The 27007-nt window shown below is 40.6% G+C and overlaps 1 protein-coding gene across 6 annotated transcripts in view; it reads left to right on the top strand.

Moving 5' to 3' along the window:
• LOC102577186 (long-chain fatty acid transport protein 6) overlaps positions 1 to 26372 on the top strand; it is a 52366-nt gene extending 25994 nt beyond the window's left edge. For 4 of the 6 annotated variants that reach the window (XM_014608800.3, XM_059724889.1, XM_006276136.4 and 1 more), the window contains exons 6-11: positions 4837 to 5031; positions 17357 to 17447; positions 20047 to 20245; positions 20638 to 20735; positions 21848 to 21978; positions 25057 to 26372. In XM_014608800.3, the coding sequence (XP_014464286.1) occupies positions 4837 to 5031; positions 17357 to 17447; positions 20047 to 20245; positions 20638 to 20735; positions 21848 to 21978; positions 25057 to 25233 (891 nt within the window). In that variant the 3' untranslated portion in view covers positions 25234 to 26372. The remainder of the gene's footprint in view (positions 1 to 4836; positions 5032 to 17356; positions 17448 to 20046; positions 20246 to 20637; positions 20736 to 21847; positions 21979 to 25056) is intronic. The other 2 variants (XM_059724890.1, XM_059724891.1) reach the window with 2 other exon arrangements.
• The last annotated feature ends 635 nt before the right edge of the window (positions 26373 to 27007 follow it).

Here is a 27007-nt window from a genome sequence, read left to right as displayed (position 1 = left end):
AAGATTGGTGTGACATTGGCCTTCTTCCAGTCTTTGGGCACTTCACCAGGGCACCAGGAGTTCTCAAAGATCTGTGCCAGGGGCTGAGCTATGATGCTTGCCAGCTCCTTGAGTACCCTGGGGTGTAAACAGTCAGGGCCGGCTGACTTGAAGGTATCCAGCCTGTCAAGGTGTTCTTTCACGAGGTCAGCTTCGATGGAGGGCAAGGAATCTCCCTTACCTGGGCCTCCTGATCCACAGTGGGTAGAGGTGTCCCATGGGACTGGTGAAAAACTAAGATTTAAAAAAAGGTAATTCAGAAATGCATTTCAAATTTCATGTTAATCAGTTTCTAGATAATATATTATTTTCATATTCTAATTTACTCAAATAAGTTGTTTTTCATCCATGAGAGTCGACTACAAAAGTAAAATAATTGGCTACCTAGGATTTTTATCATCATAATTTTGAAAAAAAATTCAACTATTGCATGGTATGATCTGCAATAATTTACATGCACAAAGTTGCTGTTAATGGTTGGTTGGTTGTTTATTTGTTTTGCTAGATTATGTTACAGTTCACTTCATTTTGATGAACTTGATAACCCACTTTTCATATAAATTCTTTTTAGTTTTCAGTTTTTAAGAACTTTATTTTAAATGTACAGTAAAGTTAGTTTGCTATAAAATGTAAGACCTCAGCATTTGAGTTAAAATACTTTAGAAACCATCTAAAACATGTGTTTAAGCTGTCTCTTTAGTAGGTGGCTACTTGTTTTTTTGCAACAGAAAAGAAAACTAAGTAATCTGCAGGTGTTGGAGCCTTTCGGTAAGGGGAATGTTTGAAAAGTACAGCAGCTGGTAAATTCTAATTGTGTATGAATGAGCTGAGAACTATTCAAATGCAGCAAACCAGTTCCAGCTTTTCTCCTGGATGGAGGAATGTTAAAGCTGGAGCCAGTTTGCTGTATTTGAATCTTCTCAGCTTGTTCATACACAGTTAGGATGTACCAGCTGCTACCCTTCTAAAATGTTCAAAATTAGTACTTGATTTTTCACAGTGTGCTTTTGAAATGTTCCTGGAAATTTAAACCCGTCTAAAGTGGTCTATATTTCTAAACTCTTAATCGAGTCTGCTGCAACATGGAATTACTGCACTCCAGCAGAATCCAGTGTCATGTGTATCAGTGTTCCCATGCTGAAAAATGGCAGTGGAGGCGCTTTAAATAAAGCTTATTTGACAAGCTTTAGTTGAAGCACCCCTGTGCCATATATCAGCACAGGGATGCTGATACACGTATCGCTCCAGGCGCTTTAATTAGAGAGGCTCTTGGAGCCACTCTAATTTAAAGCTTCTCCCCCCACTGCCTCCCAGAGCAAGTGTATAAATGCCCTTTGGGGTTTAAAGTGTATTTAGAAAAATCTAAGTGTTACATTTCTGCACATCCTGACCATCCTACTTCTAGGACGGGTGGGCAAAATGCAGCACGTGGGGTGGATGCAGCCCACCAGGCCATTCCGTCTGGCCTACAGGGCCCCTAAAAAATTTAGAAAATTAATATTTATCTGCCCCTGGCTGCCTGTCATGCGGCCCTTAATGGCTTGCCAAAACTCAATAAGTGGCCCTCCGTCTGAAATAATTGCCTGCCCCTGTCCTAGGATGTGTCTGCACAGCATATTAACCCAGCTGAACCTGTGTCCTTGACTCGCAGAGTTCTGTATAACCATGCCAAGGCAAGCCATTGAGCAAAGTGGTAGAACTGATCAGGTAATTGTCAGCTAAAGAAAATGTTAGAAAAATAATAACTATAACCCTTACTTGTTTGTTTTTTAATGCAAGTATTGACATAAACAGTGATACTTAGCTCCACTGTAGAATTTGCAAAATGGAGGTACTTCTTACCCTGGTAAGATGTAGATCTTAATGTGAAGCAGTTTCTGTCATGTCACCATAAGACATCTAAAGGTGGAAAACAGGAGCCTCTCCACTATCTAAGAATGACAATATTTACTCGAATATAGAATGGCTCTGATTATAAGACAGTCCTCCCAATAATTAGATTCTATATATGGGAAATTTATAAATGTGATATAATTTTCTAGGTATAGAATCAAATTATTGGAGGCTTGTCTTGAATTTGATGCAGCAGGGAGATTAAATGTAGGGGGTCAGGTCTGTCCTGCCCCGCCAGTTAACTTTTTCCTGCAACCCCTTCCCTATTATAGTCAGACCCTGCTCTCCCTGAGCATATGGAAGGGAGAGAAATTTTAAAACACTGACCTTGAAATAAATAAAGCTGTAGCGATTTGCATATACCACCCCTAGACTTAGTTCACCTAGAATTGATGCACTTTACCTTTTTTGAAACTGATACAAGTTTTAGTACAGGTACTCCATAAACACACTTTTAAGCAGCACTTTTGTACCTATAGAGAGAATACAAACTATGTATGATATTAGTCCAAAGCCAAGAGCCAAAAGGTTCATGATTTACCATATAGTTCATTGGGCGGGGAACCACCAGTCACCAGCATTTCAAGCCATGGTGACCCCACAGTTTAGCACTGTTCAGTATGGGTGTGCATATTCCAGATACCACACCCCCACACTAATCAGCACCAGGCTGAGAGGGGCTGTCAGAGATTCTGGGTAAACTGTTTGGGACCCTGTTTGGTGATGTTTGCCAGACATTTAGGGCTGGTAAAGCTACAGGAATCCTTGGAAATGGGAAAGGAAGGCACAGCTCAGCTGTGGGAATGAAGAGGAATTTGAAATGTATGCAGTGTAGTGACTCACAGTGACTTGAAGAAGAGTCGGGACTGGGGGTGGGGACAGGGGTCAATAGGCATCTTATTCAGATGGGTTGTGCTAAGGTGCTGGACACCTGGCAGGGGAGATACCATGATCTAGGAAGTGGTTTTCCTAGTTGCAGGGGAAAACCACTTTCTTGGCAGGAGGTAGTACCCTAACTAAAGTAATGCATAGTATATGCTGGCTGGAAATGGGAGAGTTCTCCATAGCTTGCTCCTGCTGCCATACAGTTGAGGGCAAGCAAAACTTGAGAGCATCCAAACCCCAAGCCTCTGAGCTTGGGCCTGTGCGTAGGATGGTGGCCCAAGGATTTGGAAGCATCTGAAGCCCCAGGCAGGGATAGAGAGGATGCTTGCTGGTAGTAGGGCCACATGGTTCTTGAATGACTCATGGATTTGAAATTGATTTGGCTTGGGACATGAAAAATTGTCCTTAAAGGTGCTGGACACAGTTGTTGACCTATGGGTTGCAAGTTTGAAGCCATAGTAGAAGCGCTCACAGCATGGCCTGTCCGATTCCAACAAATCTGCGAATTCTGTTACATGCCTTGTTACAAGGACGTGAAAAGGTTCCCTTTAACATGTTTACCTAGCAGGGGAGATGCCATGATCAACAGGTTTTCCCAGGGTGAGGCCTGTCCAGGGGGGAGGCTGACTCCTGCAAGTTTCCCAGATGTGATAATGGGGGACTGCATTTCCACTTTCCTTCCAGCTTGCTGCTTTGTTTGGCCTTTTGGCTAGGAGCAAGCATGGCTAGGGGGCATCTAAACTTCAATGCCTTTGGGTTTGGGACCTGCATGTAGGATGCTTGCCATGGATTTGGGGAGTATCCAAAGTCCATTACTGATGGATTTGTGAGGGAGAACGCTTGCTTGGTGGTAGGACCGCACAGACTTGAATAATTGGACTTGGACAATTAGCTTAGTCTGTTTGGAATTTAGAACTAATTTGACCTTAAGCCAAAAAAACAAATCAGTATGTTTGCCCCATGTGCATCATGTGTTTTACAGTCATGCTCATTGCTGGCTGCATTTAATCAGCTTCATAGTTAGTTTCCATTACTGAACGTATGCTGCTTTTAGCAGAGGTTGCAAAGCTACAAAAGCTTCTGCAGTACATAATGTAAGAAGAAATGTGTAGTCAACATAGCAACAAAGGAAATAGTGAAAGTTTGTATAACAGATGGCTCAGGTGCTTTAGTTAGGGCGAGAAGTCATATGAACATCAACTATGTGAAATCTTGGTTGCTTAATTTATAACCAGTTTATGAGGACAGGATGGAAACTGTTATCCTTTCCAAATGCAAATCTCTGAAAAACAATTCTTATCTTTTTCCATTCTTCACAGTAAGAAAAAACATGACTTCTATTTTTGTTTTAAAACTGATCTAGATGGAAGAAAAAGTATTAGTTGATTCTATTAAGACATTATTTACATGTTCTCATCAAATCATCCATATTTCAATATTCATATATAGTACAACATTTGTAACAGCCCAGCTATATGCTAGATATGTCTCATAAGTTTGCTTTAGCTTCTAATTAGAACTGAGGGACACCAGACAGGCTACATAGTTTTGCTGGCAGAGGTTGAGTTCTCTCCACAAAAATGTGGGCAACCTGCATTCACAACTCCTACACAGATGCAGAACACTTTTTTTCCTGCTGGAAGAGTAACAGGATCACTCTTACTGAAAGTAGGCCTCTGCCACCACCAAAATGGTAGCATAAGGCATGTATAGAAATGTCCATGTCTCCTTTTGGATAACCCAGCCACTTTGACATTTTGCACCTGCTATGATGCACTTCACATCCTGCAAACACAGCTGATAAAAGTAGAGTTGTGCAGTTCCTACAAGAATTCTTGTAGGCCTCCTGTAATGATGAGGCTTTGGCAGCTAGGCTTCTAACATGCCAGCCAGTGTAGACAAGGTCTTGGTTTCTTTCTTTTAGAAGTTAGTACACTTTTTTTGTTCAGGTGATATGCTGCAACCAAATTTTCCATTATAATATGTTCTTGAGAATCTTCATTTGTTTTCTCTTAATAGAAAGAAGGAGAAAAAGATCACAAAGTTCGCCTGGCGATTGGAAATGGAATAAGAAGTGATGTATGGAGAGAATTTTTAGACCGGTTTGGTAATATCAAGATATGTGAATTTTATGGTACTACTGAAGGAAACATTTCTTTTCTGAACCATGCAGGGAAAATTGGAGCTGTAGGACGTACTAATTTTTTTCATAAGGTAATTATTACATCTGTTTTATTTTGTAGGGAGTTAGGGGGATAAATGTGATTTCCAGTTTGGTAAGTAAATCAGAAGAGATAAGGGCTGAAGTCAGTGGGAGTGCTTTTAGCAAGTCTGAGGGAAGCGTGAAGAGGGTACAGTCTACTGCAAAGACATGGGGTATCTGTTTTGATGGATCTGGCCTGACATGAATTCCTAGATATTTCCCAGGTTTGTGGGTTGGCACTATGCCCCATTTCATATGAGAAATGAACTTGCTCTGTGTCTCGAGAGAGATTTGGTGGGAGCCCTTCAAAGAAACTCTTGCACATACTTACTTTTCCAGAACCCTTTTCCTGAGGTTTTTTCACAAGTGAGACTATCCAGTCCAAACCACCATACCTCTTGTTGTCATCACCCACCTACCCACATGTCTCTCTGAAAAAGTTCCTTCTACTAGAACAGTACTGAGTCTGCTACATACTTGATTATCTAAACTTTGGTCATCTTGGTTTCCATTACCCAAAAACAAACATTTTTTGTCACCCTTACTAACTTGTAACTTGGTATTGTGTAGCAAACTGTTCTCTTTTTAGGTAATACAGTACTGCATCTCTACTATTATTTGATATAGTACCTAGCAGCTATGGGTATTGTATATGGTTCTCTCTTACGCATTATTTAACACACTGCTTATTATCTCTACTCTTAACACAAATACAGTAACAAGTTACTGTTTCACGTACCAAAAAAATGCAGCAATCTGAATGGGATTTTAGCAGGGAAACACGTAGAAGGGAATGACTGTTACAAAAGATAGACATCAGTTTTGTATTGGTCTCAGAGATTTACAGAAATATTAAAATTTTGGGTAAGTGTTTGGAGTCAACTGCTCCTTTGTTTTGTGTGTTTCTGACTATACTGTAGTTGTACTGATTGACATGAATAATCTGTCTTTCATAATACTCTTGGCCAGTTTCCTTGGATAGTGAATCTTTTGTTTAAACATATTGCACATTTACTGGTCCAAACTGTATTTCAAAGTGTAGATGATGCACTTGTTTCATTCTGCATTGGTTGATTTTCCTTACACATCATGGAATAGGATAGCAGAGTAGCTCTGCATTTGAAAAGCATGCATGTCTGCCTGGCGTACAAATCCTGTAGGATGGGGAACCTGTATGGGGCTGAAAATGGTTTGAGAAATTATGTATTTGAATGGGCTGTACAAGAGGCTTCTTGGAATCTTTATTGTTATCAAGTTGAACATTTTTGCTATTCCACTTTTGCTGGTGGGTGCAGACTCCCCTAAGTTTATTTTTTTTCCTATTGATAGTGTACTTAAAATCTAATTAAAGGAATTAGAAATACACGCGATTTGTCTGTCTGCTCTTGAAACCCCAGCCCTTCAACCACGGGTGTGGGAGGCAGGAGAAGAGAGAGGTCCAGTTCCCTAAAATAGGATTAAAAGAAGAGGAGCTGAGAAAGGGAAAAAAAAGCAAATGTAGAGTAAACATTTGCTCCAGCCTTCTTGTCTTACTCCCATCACGTGTAAGGTTTTCTTTCATAACCTCTAACTTCTGGAGGCTCTTTTATTTTTCTTACTCTCTTGCCTTTTTATTCTCACTGAGCCTGGTTCACAACAACAGAAAGAAAAAGGATTGGTCAGTGGAGATGCTTGCTCAGAATAGTTTGCAGTATGAACTGTCCATCCCAGTTCTACAGTGGTAGTGTACCTAATAGGGGTATGTGAAGCAGGCCGTATTCAATTTGGATTTGGCCCAAATGGGGGACAGTGATTCGATTCATTGAATGGGATCACTGTCGGCAATTCGGTTCAGCCGAATCTGAAGATTCGATGCTGATTCAGAGAATCAGTGATTTGGACATAGACACAGCTTTAAAAGTTTTTCTACATACCTTGAGTAGCAGGTGCGGCTTGTGATTGCTGCAATGCTGGGGCATGTGGAGCATCCCACAGGAGTGTAGGGGGGCCTCCACATGCTCGGCAGTGAATCTGGAAGAGGACTGGAAGTACTTATGAGTCTGCCAGGGAGCGTGCAGGGGGCCTCCTCTCCTGTGTCGTCATCGTCGTGCGCCCCCCCCCGCTCGGCGATTGGCCACAGGGGGACCCAGGGTGCCCCCCCAGACCCAGATGGTAGCAGTTGCCGAGCCGGGGGGAAATGGGGAAGTGCTTCTGGTCCACTTCCAGGTCTGCTGCTGAGCACACTGGGGAGCCCCCCATGCTCCTGTGGGACCCCTGCTACCTAGAGGTATGTAGAAAAAACATTTAAAACTGCGTCTGTCCACATCTCTCTGAATCGATTTGGAGGGTTCCGATTCGATTCAGAGAGATTAAAGGTCCTCTGATTCAATTCAGATTCAGAGATTCGGCCACTGAATTGGGCCAAATCTCCACCAAATTGAATCAGCGATCGCACTGCCCTCGTACCTAATTCTCGAATGCTTGAGAAATATTTTCTTAAATGGTTGTAGTTAGCATGGTTTTGCGCAGCAGTGACTATGCAATTTGATTTTGCTTAGTCTGGAGAAGAGGAGACTGAGGGGAGATTTAATAACAGCCTTCAAATACCTGAGTGGGGGTTCCAAAGAAGATGAAGCTAGACTGTTCTCGGTGGTGGCAGGTGACAGAACAAGGAGCAATGGGCTCAAGTTGCAGCAAGGGAAGTTTAGGTTAGGTATCAGGAAAAACTTTCGCACCAGGAAGGTAGGAAAAGCACTGCAACAAGTTACTCAGAGAGGTTGTAGAGTATCCATCTTTGGAGGTTTTTAAGACCTGGCCAGACAAAGCCTTGGCTGGAATAAAATAGTTGGGGATGATCCTGCTTTGAGCAGGGAGTTGGACTAGATGACCCCTAAGGTCCCTTTCAACTCCAATTTTCTGATTCCATGATTCTGTGTTGGCAGCTTTGAATGGGAAAATATGAATAGGGGCTATACTTTCTTGTATCCAACACACTAGAATAATTAAAATAAGAAATTGATTTAATGTAAAAAGCTGGATAAGTATGGATAATAAGAACATCCAAAATTTTATATTAGATGGGTTCAGTGCATAAATTATCCATTTTGTGGGAAGGGTGAGAAAAATATGAATAAATTTCTCCTGTAGACAGGTTATCCCCAAGTTTTCCCCTGCAGCGTATTTAGTGTTCCACAGCCAGTACTTACTGCTGTCAGAGACCGCACACAGACCTTTACAGTTCACTGTCTTTTCCTATATTTCTTTGTATTGATGTGATAAATGTAGCATAGTGTCTGAGGGTTAAATATAGACACAGTAGCTGCTGAATTAGCAAGATGATTCATTTTCATCATTCCATGAGCCGATATCATCGGTCACTAAATAAGGAAGGGGTCAAAAACTAATGTGTAATTAATGTTCCATGCTGTATTTCATAGGTAATATCAAAGGCAGAATACCAGGCATGTGATTTTATTTGTACATCCAACTTCTACCAAAAAAGTCCACAAAGACAAAATAAGTTAATTAGCTGTGACAGTGATACTCCTACTTCATGATACTTAAAAAAGTTGTGGTGAAAAAGGGTGACTATTGTTGCAGTGTTCCAGGTAACCAGAGGCCCACTAAATGCAAGATACTGAATGGAAACTAATGCTTTAATATATATTTCTGTATAAAAAAAGTCCTGTTGATATACATAAACAAATCCATCAGTAGGGATATCTAGTGGACGAATACCATAGATAACAGTACTCCATGTCTTGAGGAATATTCATATGTTCCTCATATATATTATAATGCAGAAGGAGTTAGCTATTAGGCTGTCTTTAGTATTAATCAAATATATATTAGTAAGGCACTGCATATTGTACCCCATGCTACAAGAGAGAAAACTTCAAAGGAAAGTGAGGAAAGGGAACTCATGAGATGTCAAGTTAATTATCAGGTTTTCTCTATTTAACTACCTGGTTTTCTCTATTAAGAAATCCAAAATTCTCTGAATTAACAAAAAACAACCCAAAATCTGCATAGACTTACCTGTATCCAGCTGCCAGGGCTACTCCCACCCCTTGTGTGTGTGTGTGTGTGTACACACACGTAGCACCCCCTGCCTCCAAGTCACCTTCCCCTTGCTCCCTCAAGCCCCAAGCAGCTCCTTGCATGCTGGAAGGCTGCAAGGGGAAACCCACAGTTTCCCATGATTTTCTCTTTTAAAAGGGAAAATCCGTGTTTTTTTTTTTCCATGGGAAATGGAAAATCTGGATCCCTGTTGATAATGTAGACTAAAAATGCCCTCTACCAATACACCCCGGAAAAAGCAGCATATAAAATTAATATTCAGATTTTGATTATGGGCTTAATTTTTGGCATATTTTTAAATATTTACATTTTTAAAGGTGTGTATTTTTCTCTCAGACTTTACGTGTGAAATTTTACTCTGTGGTTATCCTTGTGGAAATTAGTGGGAGTATTTGTTTGTAGAATTAAGTATTGGTCTCCATGACAGTGATAGTCATTGTCAATGGCACCTGGCAGAATCAGGTGCTAAGTGAAAAATTGATGGAAAATTGGACAGTAGCAATGAATAAAAAATAATTTAGCATAAATTGTTGAAATATTTTCCTTTTTCATTCAGCAAAGCAGAACCGATTTACTTAAAGTCTTAAAACTTAAGATGCTTCTTAACATGGAAGTAACTTCAGGTCAAGCAAGTATTTATTGTTGGTCACTATAATCCCTAGAAATTTGTACAGTAGTAACAGTGATAGTTTGTTAATGCAAGCAGTATTATAGGGATCTCTTATGATTGTGGGCTGATAATCAGAAAAGGTTAAAACATAACATCTGAAAATTAGTATTGTTGTTGCTCTCTTACCCCTGAGTTATTCACATAGCTTTGAACTAATATATTCTTATACATTGCAGTAAGATGTTAGTCAGATATCTTGCAATAGTATTTCCCAGGTCAGCCCAGACTTGTTTTTTCTTTTTTCTTTTTAAATTGTTTGGTTTTGTTTACACTGCCTAGTCAAACCATGCTGGGAACCAGAGTGACTAGAACAGTGTTTAAGCAGAGAGCATGAGCCCACAAACAACTTAACCAAGTGTTACAGATGTTGTCTGTCTCATTTGTGCTGCCTTAAAAATATTGCTCAACAAAGAGATGTCCTTACCCTTTGTTGTGCCACATGACAGGAAAATCAGTGGTGCAACAAAGGTAGAAACAGACTTGCCACTTTATTGCATCAGATGTCTATTACCTTGTGATGCTTCCTCCACTCAGCCACCCCATGGGGCTGGCTGGGCAGGCAATACTCCATTTTGCCTGCTGTCACAGACCCCCCACCATGGGTCTGAGGTAGCAGGGAAAGTGTGGAGATCGCATTGCTGCTTGTCCTGCACCATCAAGGGTATTTTACACCCTTGTGTGTTACAAACTGATATTTTTCCTAAGAATTCAGAAATAGATCACATCTAAAATAAATGATTAGTAAATCAAAAGTGGTAGCTGATATTTTATATTGGTTCACTGTCAGTTTAAAATAGAATAATTCCAAACTGTTTTAACACTTATTTAAAATAAACTTGTTTAAAAAACAAACAGTATAAAGTTGTAATGGGGGAAAAGAGATGTGTTTGCAAATTTAGTTAGTTGAAAGGTGCAGCTAAAAATAAAAAATGTTTTCCACTCCCAAATATCTTTATAAAATACTGTGGCCGAATAAAAGATAGTTAAACTAGATGGATGATGCTTTGCATTGCCTTGTATAAACTAATATAGCAATGTCTTCAGCCCTTCTGATAATTCTGAATATCAAAGCTGAGACAGAAGTAGGTCTGCAATTGCAGATTTATGGTGAAGCTGTCTTGTCCAGGTGTTTTCAATTTACAGCTTTAAATAGGGAAAGAGAACAGTTTGCATAAAGACATATTTTGGTGTCTAATTTCAGTGAGTTGCAACTCGCATGTCTACTGTCTAAATTTTGGATCAGGACTTGTCCTGGCACATAGTATTACAGTTTTGTATAGGTTAGATTTAGAGAAAAAGTCCCTTTATTTTAGTCTTTGGGGTAAAGTGAGATCCAAATGACTGTTTTTAAAGCAGTCTAGGTCAAGAAAGGTAGGCAACCACCCTTTTTTCCCAAAAAAACCAAATTTCTTTTGTCCAAACTTCTTTCCTGTAAAAGATTGCTTAATAACAGGCAATTTACGTATATAGTCATATTGTTGGAACCAGTTAATACGCATATCTAAGGCTCATTCAATTTCATAATATTAAAAAAGATGATACTTGTGCTACTGCATTCAGTAATCTAGCATCTAATCCCCTCAGATTTGATTCTTTCTAAATTGTCCCCTTTGTGGAAGTCTAAGGTTTTTAATTATGTTAAGATCATTATATAGCTATTTACCCAAATTAAATGGCAGGGAGGGAGGAGAAGTAAGGGAGAGAGAGATCTTGGCCATCATTGAGTTTCTTTCTTTCTTAATCCGTTTCCATTATGGCAAAAATGTACACTGGAGATTAAACAATACATATTAAAATTGCTTTTTCATCCTGTCAAGATTTTGCCTGCTAAAGAATCCTTTGATAGCTGACTGGTTATAAGCACTGCTCGTATACTTTTAGTTGAAGGAACAAAGAGTTGAAAATTAAACAAATTGGAAGCATAAGAAAATAATTGTCCATTATAGGATATATGTCCATATAGTGACCAGAAGACTTTCATTCTAGTTCTCATTTATACTAAAATCTCTTTTATACCACTCTGGCAGTATAAAGAGGCCCTAGGGCCAGATCCAAATCCTATTTGCAGGCACCTAATTGGAGTTTAGGTAGAATTTAGGCCCTAAATTATAAAAAGTGATCAAGATTTGATCCTACTTCAGTAGCTTGAGAACTGCTTAGGTACCTCTGTTTTAACATGAAAGGGTCCCTTGTCCTGTTGGCTTAGGTATTTGTATTGTGTTCAGAAGAGTTCTAGAATGACATCTGGAACAGTGCTAGAAAACACCCATATTCTCTGTAAATCTCCCCTCTCCTAAGTTTTTGCAAAGCACACCTAACAATTGACAAGAAAAACGTAAGGAATAGTACCCTACATTTACTTGCAGGCAACATTCAAACAAACTATAGGCTGATCTGGACAATAGCACCCTGTATCCTCCAGTTGAAGCTGGGGCACTAAATTGCTGAGTTCAAAATTCATGGATCTAGAAAGAGAGAAAACATGAGAGAGTCTGTAATCAAGTGAAGAGGCCACTTGCCTGAAGAGGGAATATCCTGGTTCTTTCCACCACTCTTAGTTCTGTTTTAAAGCAATGACTGTCTAATGCAGGGACGGGCAATTATTTTGGGCGGAGGGCTGCTTACTGAGTCATCGAGGACTGCATGACAGGCAGCCAGGGGCAGATCAATATAAATTTTCTACATTTTTTTTTTAGGGGCCCTGCGGGCCAGATAGAATGGCCTGGTGGGCCACATCTAGCCTGCGGGCTGCATTTTACCCTCCCCTGGTCTAATGTAAAAATGAATATGTAGTGCTGGCAGCAGGGCCTGGAACCCAGGACTCTTCCTTTCCGAGGAGTGCCTTTTTTACTGGTTTATAGAGCTATGCTCCCTTTTGCTTGCTTGCTTTGTGGCTCAGCTCCAAAAGGAAGAGACTCTTATGTAAATTCATCTGAAGTCCAGGCAAGAGATCGATTTATAGGTCTGACTTTTCTTATACTGAGGAGTGCCAATACTGACTTATTTCCTAGATTGAAGAATTCTCTAACTACTAATCAGTCAAGTGGTCAAAATGCTGGTACTGCCATGAACAGTAGTTGTATACAAAAGTGAATTTGGGGTACTGCCCTTTTTCACTGAATTCGGTTACCTTCAGCGTCAGTTTTATCTTGGCCCAGGTACGTGCCTCCACAGTGGTACTCTGGATCCAGAGAGGACAGATATACTTCTGAGTTAAACATCTGAGGCTTGAGGAAAAGCAAGAATTCAGAGATGTCCATGTGTCTTGCATCTTACATTGTTTTGCTCAGGGCTGTCCAGCTAGCAGCCTGCAAGCTTTTAACATGCACATCCTGGCAGCTCTCTCTCCTGCTGATGTGCTGGAGGCCATCTCTGCAGTGTGTGGCCTGTGCAGTCTGGGGGCCATGTGTGATCCCCAGCCATTCGTAAATTATGGACAGTGCTGGTCTAGTTACAGGTGCCTCCCTTTTCAGCACATCTGTGTCTTGGTGACCTTTTGGAGGCACCTGATTCTTTCTGTTAACTGTATAGGGATCCTAGGCATCTAACTGTGACAACGGAACTAACACTTTTAGAGTAAATACAAATGGGACCTTGAATACTTAGAAGTAGTATTCTTGTTTCGAGTGTTGGTCTGTCATCACATACATAAAATTCTGTCATGCCTACACAAGAGGGAGGGTACAAGAAGGCTTTTGTCCTGCTTCCAGACCTGTGATAGTCTGTGTTGGGGCTAGCCAGATGGGCAAAGTCTGTGATTACTTAACTTGACTGGAATACACATTAGGGAGCAATGTGAATGAAGTGTAATAATGAACATAATCCACTTCCTGTTGACAGTTAGGGGCATATGCTGGGGCTGAGTGGTGCCGGGCTCTGGCTGACATGTGGAGCCACCTCAACTCCTAGTGCATAGCGCCCTGTCAATCCGCGCTGCAACCATGCCATGGGGCAGTTGCTGCACAGGTGCCAGGTGGAGATGCTATTCCCCACTGCCCCCCACTGCTCTGTGCTGTGCAGAGGGCTCTGCCATGAGCCCTCAGAGGCCCCAGTTGCTGCTGCCATAGCTGGTGAGTGCAGGGCTTATTATTTTTTTTTTTTTTTTTAAAGTGCCTGGGGCTGGGCAGGGGTGTAGGTTGTAGCCGTGTTGGTCTAAAGGACATAGGCAGACAAAGTTCCTTGGGTGAATTTGATATCTTTTATTAGACCGACCCAAATAGTTGGAGAATAGTTATTAAGCAAGCTTTCGAGTTCAAAAACCCTTCGTCAGGCTAAGGAAGTTTCAGCAGTTGGTGTGTGCTCTTCCTGGATGGAATGAAAAGTAAAGAAGCCAGGGGCTGGGCTGGGGACTCAGTTGCCAGGCAGATTATAATGTATCAAAAATCCAATGTCTATGTTTAGTCCATGATCTCTAGTATCCAGGAAGTTGATGAAATGGAGCTCATAGGCTCATCTCTGGGAAGTGTTGTGTAAGTTTCCCTTGAGTATCAGGACTGAGAGATTGGAGAGAGAGTGGCCCTCCTGTGAGAAATGTGCCCCCACCGGTAATTGGGTGTTTCTGTCTTTGATAGATTTCCGGTGTGCCTTCATTCTGGTGCACAGTTGTTGTTTGGTCTCTCCTACATATTTTCCATCAGGGCATTTGGTGCATTGGATGAGGTATATTACATTTCTGGAGGTGCAGCTGTAAGATCCAGGAATGCTGATGGCTCTGTTGTGGGGTGTTGTAATTGTGGGGGTGGTGGAGATGTGTTGGCAGGTTTTGCATGTCTTGTCCTGGCACGGTCTGGATCCTTTCAGTGTGTTCTGGGGCTGAGGAAGTTTGCTTCTGGTGATGAGGTTGGCGAGGTTCGGTGCTTGTCTGAAGGCTAGGATGGGTGGCTCTGGGAAGATCTTTTTAAGAATAGGGTCTCTTTCTAATATGGGTTGCAATTTTTTGAGGATTTTCTGTACAGGTTCAAGGGAGGGGTGATATGTCATAACTAGTGGTGTGCGATTTGTGGGGGGTTTTCTTCTGTACTGCAGCAGTTCTTCACGTGGTATCCAGGTGGCTCTTTCAAACGTGCGTTCTATCTCTCTGGACGAGTGTCCTTGCTGGGTGAAAGCCTTTTTAAGATTGGTGAGGTGGCAATAGTGGGTGTTCTCTTCAGTACAACTGCGGTGGTATCTGAGGGCTTGGCTGTATATCACAGCTTTTTTGGTGATTGCTGGTTCTGTGCAGATATGTATGTTGGTCTGTGGGTTTCTTGTATACTGTGGTCTGTATTTTACCCTTCCGGATACTGATCATTGTGTCTAAAAAGGAGATGTTGGTGCTGGAGTATTCTAAAGAAAGTCGGATAGAGGGATGGTGATTGTTGAATTTCTGCTGGAACTCAATCAGAGATTGTAGGTTTTCAGTCCAAATGATGAAGATGTCATCGATCTATCTTAAGTATAGCAAGGGTTTGATGGTGCAGTTCTTGAGGAAGTCTTCTTCCAGGTGGCTCATAAAAAGGTTGGCATACTGTGGGGCCATTTTAGTGCCCATAGCTGTTCCCATCATCTGGAGGAAGTGTTGATTATTAAAAGTGAAATTGTTGTGTGTGAGGATGAAGTGTATAAGGTCAGTAATATCTTTGGGCCTGTATTCTGAGTTGTAATCTTGTTCCTGTAGATGTGTAAGGCAGGCTTGGATGCCATCCTGGTGTGGGATGTTGGTATATAGGCTGGTAATGTCCATGGTGGCTAGGAGTGTGTTGCTGGGAAGGTGGTCTGTGTTTTTAAGTTTCTGTAGAAAGTCTGTAGTGTCTTGTACAAAACTTGCTCTGTGGGTGACAAGCGGTTTTAGGATTGATTCGACGAAACCTGATATTTCCTCAGTTAGGGTCCCATGGTTGGATATGATAGGTCTACCAGGGTTCCCTTGTTTGTGGATTTTAGGGAGCATGTAAAAAGTCCCCGGGTTATGTAGCGGGGGGATCAAGGTCTGTAGTTTTTCTTGTAGTCTTGATGGAAATGATTTGATGGTATTGTTGAGTTTTTTGGTGAAAAGGGGAGTAGGATCTTCTTGTAGTTCTTTGTAGTAGGTGGTGTCAGAGAGCTGTCTCTTGGCTTCCTTTATGTAATCCTCACAGTTTAGGATGACTATGGCTCCTCCTTTATCTGCTGGTTTTATTACTATTTGGTGGTTAGATCTTAGAGATTCTACGGCCTTTTTCTCTGGTAGAGAGAGGTTGTTATGGTGGCGCGTGTTGCTGATTATTTCATTGTTCATTCTTTCCCTGAAGCAGTCAATGTAGCGGTCAAGGTTAGGGTTTCGTCCACTGTGAGGTGTCCAATCTGATGGTTTTTTGGGCTTTTTGGCATTTATCCTTTCCTGAATGTTGTCAGAGGATGAGTTGTTGTTGGGAGTGGGTTCAGTTTCGTCGTGGAAATATTCTTTGAGGCGCAGGCGTCGGAAGAATTCTTCTAGTTCTCCACATCGAAGTATTTTATTAGGGTATTTTTCTGGACAGAAATTTAGGCCTTTAGAAAGGACAGATTTTTCAGTTTATATAATATATTGATAATATTGGGGCTGGGCAGGGCAGCCATGGGGGCTTCTCCCGCAGCTCCTCTGGCTGTTCCTGCCTCTGCCCTGGGAGAGGGTGCCACAGGAGAAGCCCCCATGGCTGCCCTACCTGGGCCCATCCCCAACCCGGCACAGCTGGCACAGTGGGGGTCAGTTCTGATGCAGGCGTGGCTCACTCCAGGTGGCAGCACAGCATAGCCCCCACTCCCAGCGCTGTGGGGTCCACATCAGCACTGGGAGCAGGGGCTCTGCCTTGCCGCCACTTCCCAGCCAGTGTGGGGGGCACAGGATGTGGGTGCAGCAATGCTGGGAGCCGAGGCTCTGCCCTGCTGCCCCTTCTGCCTGAAGCAAGCTGCACCTGCATTCCACCTCACCCTTCTCCCAAGCCACAGCAGGGCAGAGCCCCTGCTCCCAGCACTGCCACGCCTGCATCCTGCACCCCCCGCCCCAGCTGGACAAGCAGGAGCAGGGCATAACCCCCACTCTCAACGCTGCCACACCTGCATCCTGTGCCCCCCTGCCCCCCTCCCTGAGTAACGTGCCTTTTGCACCAGCTGGGAAGCTTGTCCCTGCGCCGGCTGGGCAGCTTGTCCCAGCCCCAGCCTCAATCCCTCCCTTCCCTACATCCCTTCCCTCCCCCAACCCCAACAGACTTACCAGCTGGAGGCAGCAGATCAGCTGTTAGCTGCCTGTTTAGTTTATGGCCAAAACTTTTCTGAAGGTTTTCCAAATTGATTTGGATGCTTCGAATCAAATCGGAGCTTTTAATTGGTCTCCTGATTCAATTTCGATTCGGAGATTCGGTCGTATCACCTCCAAATTGAATTGGCTACCAAAGCTTCGCACAGCCCTACTACTTAGGGGCATGAAGAGGAAATAGGGTTTAGACCTCGATACTTACAAAACAAAGAAAAACTAGGTTCTACACTTGGATAGAAAAAGATTGGGGAAAAAGTTTGAATGCAGTACCTAGAATTGTCATTGCTTATTTGTTGCCACCAGATGTCACTATATAGATGAATAACTGATGACCTGTTTTTTTTTCCATTTTTAGCTTTTTTCTCCTTCCGACTTAATAAAGTATAATTTTCAAAAAGATGAACCATTTAGGAATAAGCATGGCTGGTGCGAGAAAGTTAAGAAAGGTAAGCATGGTCTCTAACTGTTAATGTGAATAACTTACAAGAGGGTTCATGTAATAAAACACCAACACTGGTAGCAAAAACAGTAGGCTGAATGACGTAAAGGAGTACTTTATTAAGCATTGTGGGGCTTCAGACACAAAAACCCATTTATTGATAGTCTGGCAGATAGTTAAAGGACAGAAAATCCAAAACCAGTTTATAAGCTGAAGTCTGGCTCTGTGGACGATGAAATGGTATCAGCAGCAAAGGCCTTTAACCTACGAAAACTGCACATTCTCCCTCTTTCCTTTACTGTTCATGTCATGTATTGGCTTAGCTCTGGATATGGTCTAGTCTAGGGAAGTCATGCATATGGCCCACAGGGCTTCTAACCACAACTGCCAGAGCATCGCTGTTGGTGCTAACAGCAAAGGAGTTAATGCTGCTGCCACTCAAACCCCATCATTTGTATTTGTCAGAGCAACTGCACTGATATCAGTAGCAAAGGATTTAATGCCACTGCTGCTCAACTCCTGTTGCTGCGGCTGTTGGAGCTGTTATTAGTGCAGCAGTTGGCAATGGGTATCTTGGCCTGTGGTTGATACTGTGGCTCTGGCAGTTGTGGTGAAGGCGGTTGAGTGGTGCAAACACAGCAGTGTTGGTGTTTGTGGTGAGACGCCCAGTGGTCCAGATCCAGCCCACCAACTTGTTTAAGTTTGATGGCCTCAGTCTAGTTAGTTTCTAAAGGGGATTCAGTGCATCAACTCTTAATCATAATGCAAAAAAGGGAGGAATGTTGAAGTGGGTGATGTGTCTTTATTATTAGAAAACGGTGAAATACTTTCCAGGGCCTGAATAATTAAGGAGGATGTTGGACAATACCTGATAGAAATAAACACTTTTCTTCCACACAACAATCCTAAAAATGTTGGCTCAAGAGATCTTTGACCCTTCAAGATTAATTTTTTATAAATCTTGGAATACTAGGTAAATCCCAGAAAATGTGAAGTATATTTACATTGCTCCAGTTTTTAAAGAGAACAAACAGTGTAGCCTTATATCCAAAAGACTAATGGGATCATTAGATAAATAAGAGTAGTGAGCTGAAGTATTACTGTTATCTTGTTCCTAAATTCAGGAATGGATGTGTCAAATTCTGCTGTCAGTAATTTTACATGTTGAAAAATTAGAATATGTGCAGGAGAGAGCTACAAAAATTAGTATGTTTAATTAATCACAAAAAAAAAAGATTGAGGGGTGACTCATTCCAACATGCATGTACCTTCATAGTACTTATCATGTATGAAAGAACTGTTTTATCTAGTAGGGAAAAGCCTACAGACCAGGACCAGGAAGATGAAGCTGCACAGATTTAAGCCAGAAGTTGAGCATGATTTTTTTTTTTTTTTTTTTTTTTTTTTTTTTTTTTTTTTTAACAGTCGGGGTCATTAAGCACTGGATCAAACTATCATAGGAACTCGTAGATTTACTTTCTCATCATGTGTTCAAATACCTTTCTGAAAGATGTATGCTTTTTTGAAAAACACATTAGTCTTCATACTGGTGTAAGTGGGTAAAAGTTAATAGCGAGCAATGCACAGGTCAGACTATATGGTCTAATGGTCCCTTTTGGTTTCTAAATCTATAAATCTACCATAAATAGGACAAAATCCTCTTAGGAGGCTATGACATTAAATTGTGATGCTTTTATCCCTTTTGTGTATTTTTTATTTAACCACTTTTGTACACTCAGAACAGCGTGATATATAGCCTTATTGGTTATATACATTTTGTATAAACGTGAAAACTGCAGTTGAAGGTTCTGTTTGTACATAACCCCAGAATGTGCATAGACACAATCAGTTTGGGAACTATATTGCAAATTTTGTGATATGTACCATTAATCAGTTAGTAAACTAATGCTTGTCTACAGTTTGCATGCACCAAACATTTTCTTCTCGTCTTAACTTATTTAGTACTTCTTGAAAATAACTTATTTTTAAATTTTCAGACACAAAACTGAAAAGTACTAATTTGATTCTAAACATCCCACCAGCCTTCTCTGGCTTCATTGGGCATGCTAGATGCTTGGTACTCCAGAAAATCAACTTTCTAAAACAGATTTTAACACTTCTTTTTTTTCAAGTCCTATCACTTTCTCCTGAGCACTAAAAGGAAACTTATTGTAGACAAGACTTTTTACATGTTTACATATCTAGTAAGTATGCAGAAGGAGTAGGGAGTGCATTTTGAGAGGATACTGAATCCTACTGTATAGTAGCTGACATTCCCAGAAGATAATGAAAACTAATTTTCCATTGCCTTGCATGTTCCATGATTAATTTTTATATGTAAAGAGTTGATATAAAATAGTGTTCTCTGATTAGTCAGCATTTTACATTTACTTTTTATACACGTGATTAAACAAGGTACAAAGTAGTGGCAAACTGGGGGCACTTTATTTTGTTAGTCCCATGGATATATCATGCTGGAGTTCTTGTGTCTTATGATACACATTTCTTTATAGTAAATTAACTATAAGTTAATTAACTGTACCTTGTAAGTTAGTAGCAGCTCTACTGTATGTTACATCAATACTTAACTCAATGTTTCTATATAGGTGAAGCTGGTCTTCTCATTTCCAAAGTGAATACAAAGAATCCATTCTTTGGTTATGCTGGAAATGAGAGAGAGACAGAAAAGAAATTGCTCCACGATGTGTTTAAGAAGGGAGATCTCTATCTTAATTCAGGCGATCTGATGGTTCAAGACCAAGAGAATTTTCTTTATTTTTGGGACAGAATTGGAGATACCTTCAGGTATAATCGCTATTTTTGTTTTAAGTTTATTAAAAACTGTTGTTCTTGGGACAGGATAATATTGCTTGATTTGTTTCATATCTGGCTTTGAAGTGTCTGAGTAGGCTAGTGTCTAATTTTATGAGTGTCATTCCAAAATAGCTAACTTTGGAACTTTGGGACTGTACAAACAAACAGTCCCTCAAATAATGCTTTTCAGAAGTATTTTAGGAAATGAAGTTTTGTTTTGGGAGTACTTTGGGGAGTAAGGAGACTAATAATGCCAAATGAAGAACAAATGTGGTGATGTGTTAGAATAAGGTGAACATAAAACCTATTGGCATCCACCAAGAGTAGAATATGCCCATGTTTTCATATAAATATAGCATTTTGTATTTTGTCCTCAATTTTAGGTGGAAAGGGGAGAATGTTTCAACTGCAGAAGTTTCTGATGTTGTTGGTATGCTGGACTTTGTACAGGATGCAAATGTATACGGTGTACTTGTCCCGGGTATGTCAAGTGTTCGTTCTTCAGTTTGTCCTTTAGCTGTGATTTGCTGCTGCTTCATAGCTGTAATATCATCAGCTCAGCTATTTAACTTCTATTTCTCTAACAAGCTGTTATGCAGAACTGAAATAACAGTAGATTGTGAATCAGTCAGTGAATGCTCTGCAGTGATATTTGTAATATGAGACGCAATCATTTTTACACACACACACACACACACACACACACACACACACACACACACTTTGATATGAATTTGGGATGGCAGGACTTTGCAATTTTAATAATACTTGGAGAATTAATTCAAATTGTGTGGAATCCACACCTCCGTAAAGCAAAATAAAAGTATATCAGTAGGGTATGGAGGAAAATATTTTAACCACACTTAAAGCAAAAAAATATATTCACTATACAACCAAGCACTTGCAAAAACTAAGCTTTGTTTTCATCTTTTAATTTAGGCTAGTAAACTAGCCAAGAAGAAGAATTTTTCTGAAAATCCCCTCAAAAATTATTTCAATTCATAAAATATTGAAATAATAAGAAACAAATTACGTTTTCTGAAAACAATCTATGCCTAATTTCTGTTATACTACTCTGACCCTTTATACCTCATACTTTTTTTACACTTTGCTAATTTGGTGTTAATTCATCCAAATCCATAACATTAAATCATTTTTAAAGTTTGATTAATTTCTATGTCCACATCCCTCTTACCTCACGAGAATTATGTAAACGGGCCTTACTGTACTGTAAGTGAGAATAAGGAGCAGAGTATATTCAGGTTTCTCCATCGTATATTCAGTATCCTGTAACTACAGTGTACACTTAAGGAATAATGGTGGTAACTCATGTCACTCCATGCATGTTTGAAAATAAAGACTGAAAGAATACATGATGGAACTATTTTATGGAAGGTTTTACTGTTATTTAAAAAGTTTTTATGTCATGTCATGTGGGTGTCTCATTTGATTAAAACACAATATTTGATTGTTCAGACTAATTTTCAGTATGTTAATGAACTACATTGGATTTTTAAATGTGAGGTCAGTGTGGAAATCTGACTTTTATAGTTTATATAGCATGTACCCATCATCAAAACATTTTTCCACCAGATCATGAAGGAAAAGCAGGAATGGTCGCTTTCACTTTAAAACCCAATAAAACATTAGACTTGGAACAAATTTACAAACAAGTTGTGACATACCTACCAAGTTATGCCTGCCCGCTGTTTTTAAGACTCCAGGTAATTTTGTGCACATAAATACACGATGCACATAAATCTATACATCATTTGAACAGGGAAACAAAAGAATAAAAAGCAATATGGCAGATTTAGAGGGAGACTTTAGATGGTATATTCCATAGTAAGTAGAATAAGTCATACCACCAATCTGTTCTCTTGAATTAGATAGCACACTAATGACATTTGTAGATTATGTTAAACTGAGAGGAATTATGGATACCAGTGAGGACAGAGATCATACAAAGGGATTTAGCGAGATTTAGAGACATGGACAAAATAACAAAATGAGATTCAGGTTAGTAAAATGCAAACTAATGCATCTGGGGAAAATAACCTGAAACCAATATATTTAAGTGAGATTGACAAACCTAGAAAAATATAATGCCTAAATAGAAAACAGAGTTATAGTGGAAGTGAATTAGACATGCATTTGGAATGAGATACTGCTGTCAAAGTACATTTTCAAAAGTATCATATATTAGGGAAGAGTTAACAAGTTTATTATTATTTGTATTACCTTAGTGCATGTGTGCCCTAGTCAGGAACCAGGACTGTATTAGGTGCTGAGCAAAAAGACAGTTCCTGTCCCAAAGTAGAGTACTAGAGATAAGAGGAATACAAAGAGAGAGGGAAGGACAAGGAAACAAGACAGTTTGGATCAGCGTAATAGGCAGTGGAGTAGGTCTTATGTAATTGGAGAAGGGGAATCCCAAGAGAGGAATTGTAAATAGCATGTATAACCAGCTTTTAGATGAAAAGTAAAGGAAAAATGAGAGGTGGTAATGGAGGTTGAAAGTTGTTTTGTTTTTTAAGATTGGAAAGACTAAGGCTTTGTTTGGCCGGGGATGTTGGACTTGTTTGGCCTTGTGGGGCTGTGGATGAGTGTCAAATTGTGGTGTTGTTACTAATGCCATGGATGCTGGAGGCACTGTTTTGCTATGGCACTGGAACCCAGGGATGTAACACTGCTGCTGCTCGCCCACCACTTTTCCCTGCCTTGGATTGTAAATTGCCAGAGGTGACTAAAAATCCTAATTTCAGTGGCAGGTAAGAGAGGGGTGCCATGAGTTGCATTAACTTCCTGGGTTTTGGAGCCACACTGAAACTGAAGCTCCAGCAGGTACAGGAATGAATACTGCTGCTGCAGGGGCTCCAAAGGTGGGGTGATCCAGCCTGCAAGCATGCCAGGTGACCCACTTCTGCAGGCCAAATCAAGCTCACAGGCTGTATGTTTGAGACACCCCTGGTCTGCATTGTCATTGTGCTGAGCCTGGGACTACAGACAAGGAAGTGTGCCCCCACCCTACTAGCTCCCACTCATCGTACACTAAATCTTAGAGTTATGGCAACTTATTAGCTTCAGGGAACCCTAAGAATGAACCCAGAAGCATATCTGAAACAGACCTGGGAGAAACACTCTGAGCTGGTTTGATTTCTGAACTTTGGTGTGTTGTGAATAGCAGTAAATGGGCAGGGTTTGCTTCTCTGTGTTGGTCCCACTTGGGCAAATGTAGACGAGTCCTAAAGCACGTTTGTCTTATGAGAGCAGAGTGAAAGGGTAAGGGGTGCATCTCCATGTGCAAGTAATGTGGAATCAGTTTACTCTACTCTAGAAAAAACGGTCCCAGGCACATGTCTACACATGCAGGGACGAGGAAGCAGATTTTCTCCTCCTAGCAGCAGACTGCTTCCATTCCCTGCAGCCCTGCACCAGGCCCCTGCAGCAGCCAGGGGGAGCTTTAAGCTCCCCACGGGTGTTAGTCCAGGGGGTGGCAGGAGCCATGGGGCCAAGAGACAGCTGCTTCCTTGTGGGGGCTGGGACATTGTTCCTTGCTCCCAAGAACTGCCTGCTGCAGTGGCAGGCTCTGCCATTGGAGACCAGGCAGGGACAGTGTCCCCCTTCCCAGAGTTGGGAGATCCTAATTTCCTAGTCCGAGTCATGGGGCCCAAATCCCACAGTTGTGGGGCCTCCCAGCACCAGCTCTATGGTTGCGGGACCTGGGCTGGGAGATCCTTATCTGCCAACACTAGCTTCCAGTCGGGGAACTGGCACTGGGAGATCCTTATCTCCCAGCCCAGGCCTCACAACTGTGGAACTCAGGCTGGGAGATAAGGATCTCTCAGCTCCCACCCCACAATTGCAAAGCATGGGCTGCCTGATACTGGGGCAGGGGGACATAATCCCCACCCAGGCTCTGGTGGCAGAGCCCTCCCCAGCAGCAGGCAGCTCCCAGGGGCCTGAGCAATCTTCCACCCCCTGCTGCCCAGCTGACTAGGAGCACATTTGCTCCCGGTCACTTATCTATATGTGCCGTACTGCACAGTTACTAATCGCAAACACATTTGCTACTTGCATTTGCAGGTAGCATATTTACTTGCGATTAGAGCCAATTACTGTGCAGTAAGCATCTGCACGCGTAAATGCAGACAGTGCAGTTATTAGCTCCACTGCACAGTGAAACATCTCGTAGACACGCCCAAAGAGAAGTATAAAGGAGGAGACTAGCATATTCAAATGAGATCAGGAAATGGGATGAGGCATTCAAGGAGCAAGTGGAGGCACTGAAGGGAAAGAGCAAATGAGAAACTTCTGTATGTGATGGGAGAAGGGAAGGGAATTGGAGGAGAGGCAGAAAGAAAGGGAAGAAAATCAAGGAGAGGGGCAAAAGCATATTTATATTTTTTCCAGTTATCTCTTGGAAGAAACAACTAAAATCCTGTGCAGAGACCAAACTGGGGACGGGGGTAGCAGAAGGATTTAACCAAGTAAAAAATGGTGGAAAGGTAGTTCAGATTGTATGGGATTCAATTTTATTGGCCAAATATAATTTCTTAGCTAGGAAGATAGCAAAATGGAAGGGAAGATAGGGGGAGCAAATTTTTTGTGGAGGAAGTTAGACATCATAGGATGCCAATCTTGATAGGGTTTCATTTTATTTTGAAGTGGGTTGCATATCTAGTTCAGCAGCTGCTGAACTAGTCACGGAGTTAGTCAAGTAGGATGTTTTTAAATAGATGTTCCTTCAGATAAAACAATAAGTATTTCCTATGAATGATTAATCTTTCTTTCTTCTATAGGAAACGATGGAAATGACAGGAACTTTGAAACAACAAAAATTTCGGCTGGTGGGTGAAGGGTTTAATCCTTCTGTAATCACTGATCCACTTTACTTTTTTGACAGCTGTAAGAAATCTTATGTTCCATTAACCAAAGAACTTCATGCTATGATCTTATCTGGGCAAATGAAACTTTAATTACTGGTAAATTGTTAACAAAATTACCCATGTGGACTACTGTACAAGAAATAACAAGTCAATTAGCAATATTTCTATCTAGTTATCTAAAATAATACTTTGTTCTTGATAGTTGCAATTCAGAAGTTTCATGATACCTTTAGTTTTTTTCCCCATAATTGAACAATTATCAATTCCTACCTCTTGATACATCAAATACGGTTAAATTATTTTTAGTGCATGTTTAAAATATATTTCCTGCTAGATTTTGGTTATGAATGTCCCGGTCCTGTTTTTCCCTTATGAAATAAGTAAATGGCATCTGGAGAAAAAAATAATAAACAGTAAAAGGACAAAATGATAGAAAACAATGTTAACGTTTTTTGCTGTTTGTTTTGTAAGTTGCATAAATATGAATGGATATTGTTTAAAAAAAAAAGGCATCTAAAGGTGAGAAGAGAAGCAAAGCAAACTGTTTCTTGCTCTGCTGCTTGCTTCTATTATTTCTTAATGGTAAGAGTACATATCTGCATTGCAATCTTAATGTGCCAGGCATGTTTGAGGGTAATGGCATTCTTGAGAGTACTGCTTCTTGGGACAATAAGTTTGTTGAGATATGTCCTTAGTTTCAGTACATGAAAGACAGAGTATCATTTCCCTCTCTTGTAGCAACTGGGTCTTGGTTGTGTCTTGTTTTGATTCTTGATTCACTCACAATATTTTGATTCACAATATTTGTGCACAATATTTAAATTTCTTGCGTGCAGTTCAAGTTTTGCTTTTTAATGGCTTGATCCAAAGCCTGTTGAAGTCACTGGAGATCCTCCCATTCTGATCTCTGTGTGCCTTTCCTTCCTTCATTCCTACCCCAATCTCATGCACTGATGTGCATAAGCCTGGATTACATGTAATGGAACCAAGTGAAAGCCGTTACCAACTACTGGTCAAAATTGTTCTTAAAACATGAAAAGCTTGTATAAAACAAGTGTATTAGGCCTTCATAAACTTAATTGGGACTAACAAAGAGGTTTCTCCCTGCTTCAATGGCTGCTTGGGATTATTATTTATATGTATTAAAAGGTAATAGAATATTTTGGAATTCCAAACTATACTTAATGATCTACTGTTTTTAAAATAAAGGGTACAACTTTCTAAAACAATATGCATTTTGTCTGAGTGATTTGGGTTCAATCCCTTCAAGTTGTTTTGAAGTTTATTATATCATGCTTCTCACACACAGCAGATGACTAGTAAAATATTATGACAGATCTCTTCTAAAGAAGCCCACTTTCTTCAGTTGTTCCTTCAGATATTTACAGACCTTTCATTGTTAAAATTTGGTGATAAGTCTGTTCAACGATGGATATCAAACATCTCTTTACTTGATATGATGGAGAGCTTTAGTAGACTCAAGTTTTACTTGCAATGTATACTTTCCCGTCTTTTTTTAAACAAGACTTTAGACTTTTATTAAATCATGTCATTAATTTTTTTTTTGTTTTAAATTGTTGTTATAAAGAAACAGACAGTAAAAAAAAAAAGTCTGAAAAGATAAATAATTTACAGCATGTGTAAGTTCCTGAATGCCCAATGTTTTACAGGATCTCTGCTGAAATTATGCCATTTTTGCAGTTTATCGAAGTTGTAAGACAAGGCTTATTATGCGTGTTACAGCAATAGAGAGAGAGGATGTTCATATCCCAGTGTAAAATAAAATGCTGAACTGGCACTGAAGTTAGTCTAAATCAGTGGTTCTCAATCTTTTCATATTCAAGGCACCCCTCGTTTGACTTGA

The sequence above is a fragment of the Alligator mississippiensis genome, chromosome 3 (assembly GCF_030867095.1).
Source record: "Alligator mississippiensis isolate rAllMis1 chromosome 3, rAllMis1, whole genome shotgun sequence".
NCBI classification, from domain to species: Eukaryota; Metazoa; Chordata; order Crocodylia; family Alligatoridae; genus Alligator; species Alligator mississippiensis.
Note: the sequence above shows the minus strand (reverse complement) of the source record. Positions and strands in the feature narration are given on the sequence as shown.